The sequence below is a fragment of the Branchiostoma belcheri genome, unplaced genomic scaffold (genome assembly GCF_001625305.1).
Source record: "Branchiostoma belcheri isolate BF01 breed outbred unplaced genomic scaffold, Haploidv18h27 scaffold13, whole genome shotgun sequence".
NCBI lineage: Eukaryota > Metazoa > Chordata > Leptocardii > Amphioxiformes > Branchiostomatidae > Branchiostoma > Branchiostoma belcheri.
The window spans coordinates 4,016,493-4,019,247 of record NW_017802713.1 but is presented as its reverse complement, the minus strand read 5'-3'; the positions used below and the strand labels follow the sequence as shown (position 1 = coordinate 4,019,247).

The window sequence follows — 2,755 nt, the reverse complement described above, 5'->3', positions numbered from 1 at the left end:
ACGAACCAAAGATAATCATAATCAATCCTGCAGAGGTGAGGTCATTGACCTCTCAATCACAACACAAACAAACCACCCCATTAGTAAGGCCGGCAGGCCAATGACCCAAAAACCAGACCAAAGAAATATATAGCCTGTCAAACAGGAGGTAAAAATAGATACACTGCCATGTACCAACTGAGGTAAACACAGACCACACTACTATAAAATAGGGGTGATAATGTAGAAATCCTTTTAAATTAAGCAATACAAATATACGACAACCTGCTAATGCACTCTAAAACACAAAGAGACTCAACAACTACCCACATACCAAAAATTATACCAAACCATCCACCAGATTTTCCAAACATTCAACACAAAAAGACCAACGTTAAACATATTGTAAATATCAAACGCAAACAGCTAGGAAGCCCAAATTTAAACCACTAAACCATGGTAATAACAACTACATGCTACCTTAATATCGCACAAACAGTCCATAACGCGCAAACAACAGAATAAAAAAATTAAACTGCAGTACCAAGGTCAATCACCAGGGGCTCAAAGTCAACCTACACAATCTCCAAGGCCCCATCCATCAATCTGCCAAATATCGTACAGTTCCTTCTCACCGATCTTCAGATATCAGACCAACATGAAACGGAGTAAAACAATACCCCCATTTTCATGGAGGGTAATCAATGCGCGCGCATAATCGTACATGTATGTTAGCCTCTGGGTTGATACTATTAAATGATAGCGCCCAGCACCTGGGACCAACAGCTTCCTGCTTGATATGACTGCTCCTGATGTTAGTTTTTAACTCGTCACCCTGCTGCCTCTACTCCCTGCTGTGTACCACCTTTGTTAGCCGTCATACAGGCAAGGGCCCTGCCCTCCGCGTTCTAAAACTCACCAGCTTTGCTGCTAAAGTTCAGGTCGCGCCCCCTACCGGTTTACTCCGTTTCGGCAGTTTTACCGCATCTAAACCACCCTAACATGTTACAACCTGGCAAAATCAAAGAAGGAAACAACACATCACACAAATAATTAAACTTATAGTGACAATGATATGTTGTTTTTGTCCTGAGTGAAAAAAATGTTTTTTTTTGTGACGAAATTGGAAATTTGTGGGCCAAACAGTTGACTACCGTGATACGTTTGGATGCGGTACCAGCTGTTTCTGTCTGTACACACGGCTGTACATGTGCATACGGAGCTGCCAAGTTTACTACAAACACATTTGCAGGTATACTTTATTTCTTCTCACTAAATAATTTCTAACACTACAGCTTTAGATACCATTGCTATCTAATCAGTTAATTCCAACGTGAAGTAACATTTAAAACTGATGTGTAATTAAGTCTAAACGAACATTATGTGGGGAAGGGGGCGTAACGTTATACCAAGGAGGTTTAAAAATGTATTGTTCTTGGTTATACGGTTAACATGTTAATCTTGTTAATATAATCTTATGTTACAGGTGATATAACTGATGAAAAATAAAACTATTTCGGCATTTATGTTTAGATCAAGGCAGTCTAAACCTTACTTACTTGGATGTTGGAAAAAGAAATTGGTAATTCTGGTTTACATCATGCAAATTTTTTTCCACAGTAGGGAGGACTGGAAGTGAGTGGGTAGAGATTGGGTTTCAGTTGATTGACAGGGTTGCGAGTGGTACCTGATATAGTTTTCAAGGCTGTCAGAAATGTGTACTTTGTTATTGTCGCATGATATGTAAACCAAAAATCCATTCAATTTCTCTTTGTAATTAGTGTTGTGTACCGGTTCGCTGGACCGTTTCCGGACTTGTAAAAATGTTAAGGTTAAAGTAAAAAAAAAGCTTAAAGTCAAGAACCGATTCCGGACTAATAAAAAAAAAAATATGTCACATACTTTTCTTTCCAAAGCATGCACCTAAAACTTTCCATAGAAATTGCAATTCTGTGCTGCAAAATAAAGAAAACATTGCCATCCGGCATCGTCAAGTGTCGGCCTCCATGTTATGTGGCCAAAATTTTGCCCAAACATGCAATTTTGTACATGCCATGGGTTTAGGTCCGGACTTACAAGTCCGGAACTGAACCTAAACCTCTGGACTTGAATCCGGACCTGAACCTAAATGTGGGTTTAGGTACAGTCAGCACTAGATGTAATTCAGTTGGATATTTCCCCTTGATCATACAATGCAGTTTGAATACATTCAATGCAAGTCCATATTTGGGTCAGTTTGGTTACATGAATGCAAACCATATCTACTTGGCGAAAATTTGAAATCCCCAATTTCCTCTTTCGCAGACTGAAGGTGGATCCAAAAAGTTGCAGCTATGTCAGACTTCAGGATCAGAGAGCTGCAGTCAGAAGACTGCAGGGAGCTGGTCAACATGATCAAGGTAATCCAGAGGGGAGGGGGGCACTCTGATACTGATGAGGGTAGCCATGCCCGTAGCCAGGATTTTGAATGGTGGGGTTCTTCCCACTGCTTGAGGGGACCAGCGAGCGCCGTAGGCACAAGACGAGTGCCGAGGGCACGAAGTTCCTAGGGGGTCTGGAGGCATGCTCCCCTGGGAAATTTTGAAAAATGAACCTTCTGCATTTTTTAGAGGATTTCAAAGAAAAAATCAGAGATAAGAAACTTTTTTCAATGAAAAAGTGAGCCGTTTTCCTACGATTCCAGCCTCGCTGGTGACACAAATCATTCCATCTTTTAAAGACAAGAAAATCTTGGACCTTTAGATAAAAAGTGGATCAAAAAGTGGACTTTTGAGCC

General features: G+C 40.5%; 1 protein-coding gene across 1 annotated transcript in view; it reads left to right on the top strand.

Moving 5' to 3' along the window:
* The first annotated feature begins 1,134 nt into the window (after window positions 1–1,134).
* LOC109463828 (diamine acetyltransferase 2-like) overlaps window positions 1,135–2,755 on the top strand; it is a 4,840-nt gene continuing 3,219 nt past the window's right edge. The window contains exons 1-2 of the mRNA XM_019760702.1: window positions 1,135–1,231; window positions 2,284–2,378. Of these exons, the coding sequence (XP_019616261.1) occupies window positions 2,313–2,378 (66 nt within the window). The 5' untranslated portion in view covers window positions 1,135–1,231; window positions 2,284–2,312. The remainder of the gene's footprint in view (window positions 1,232–2,283; window positions 2,379–2,755) is intronic.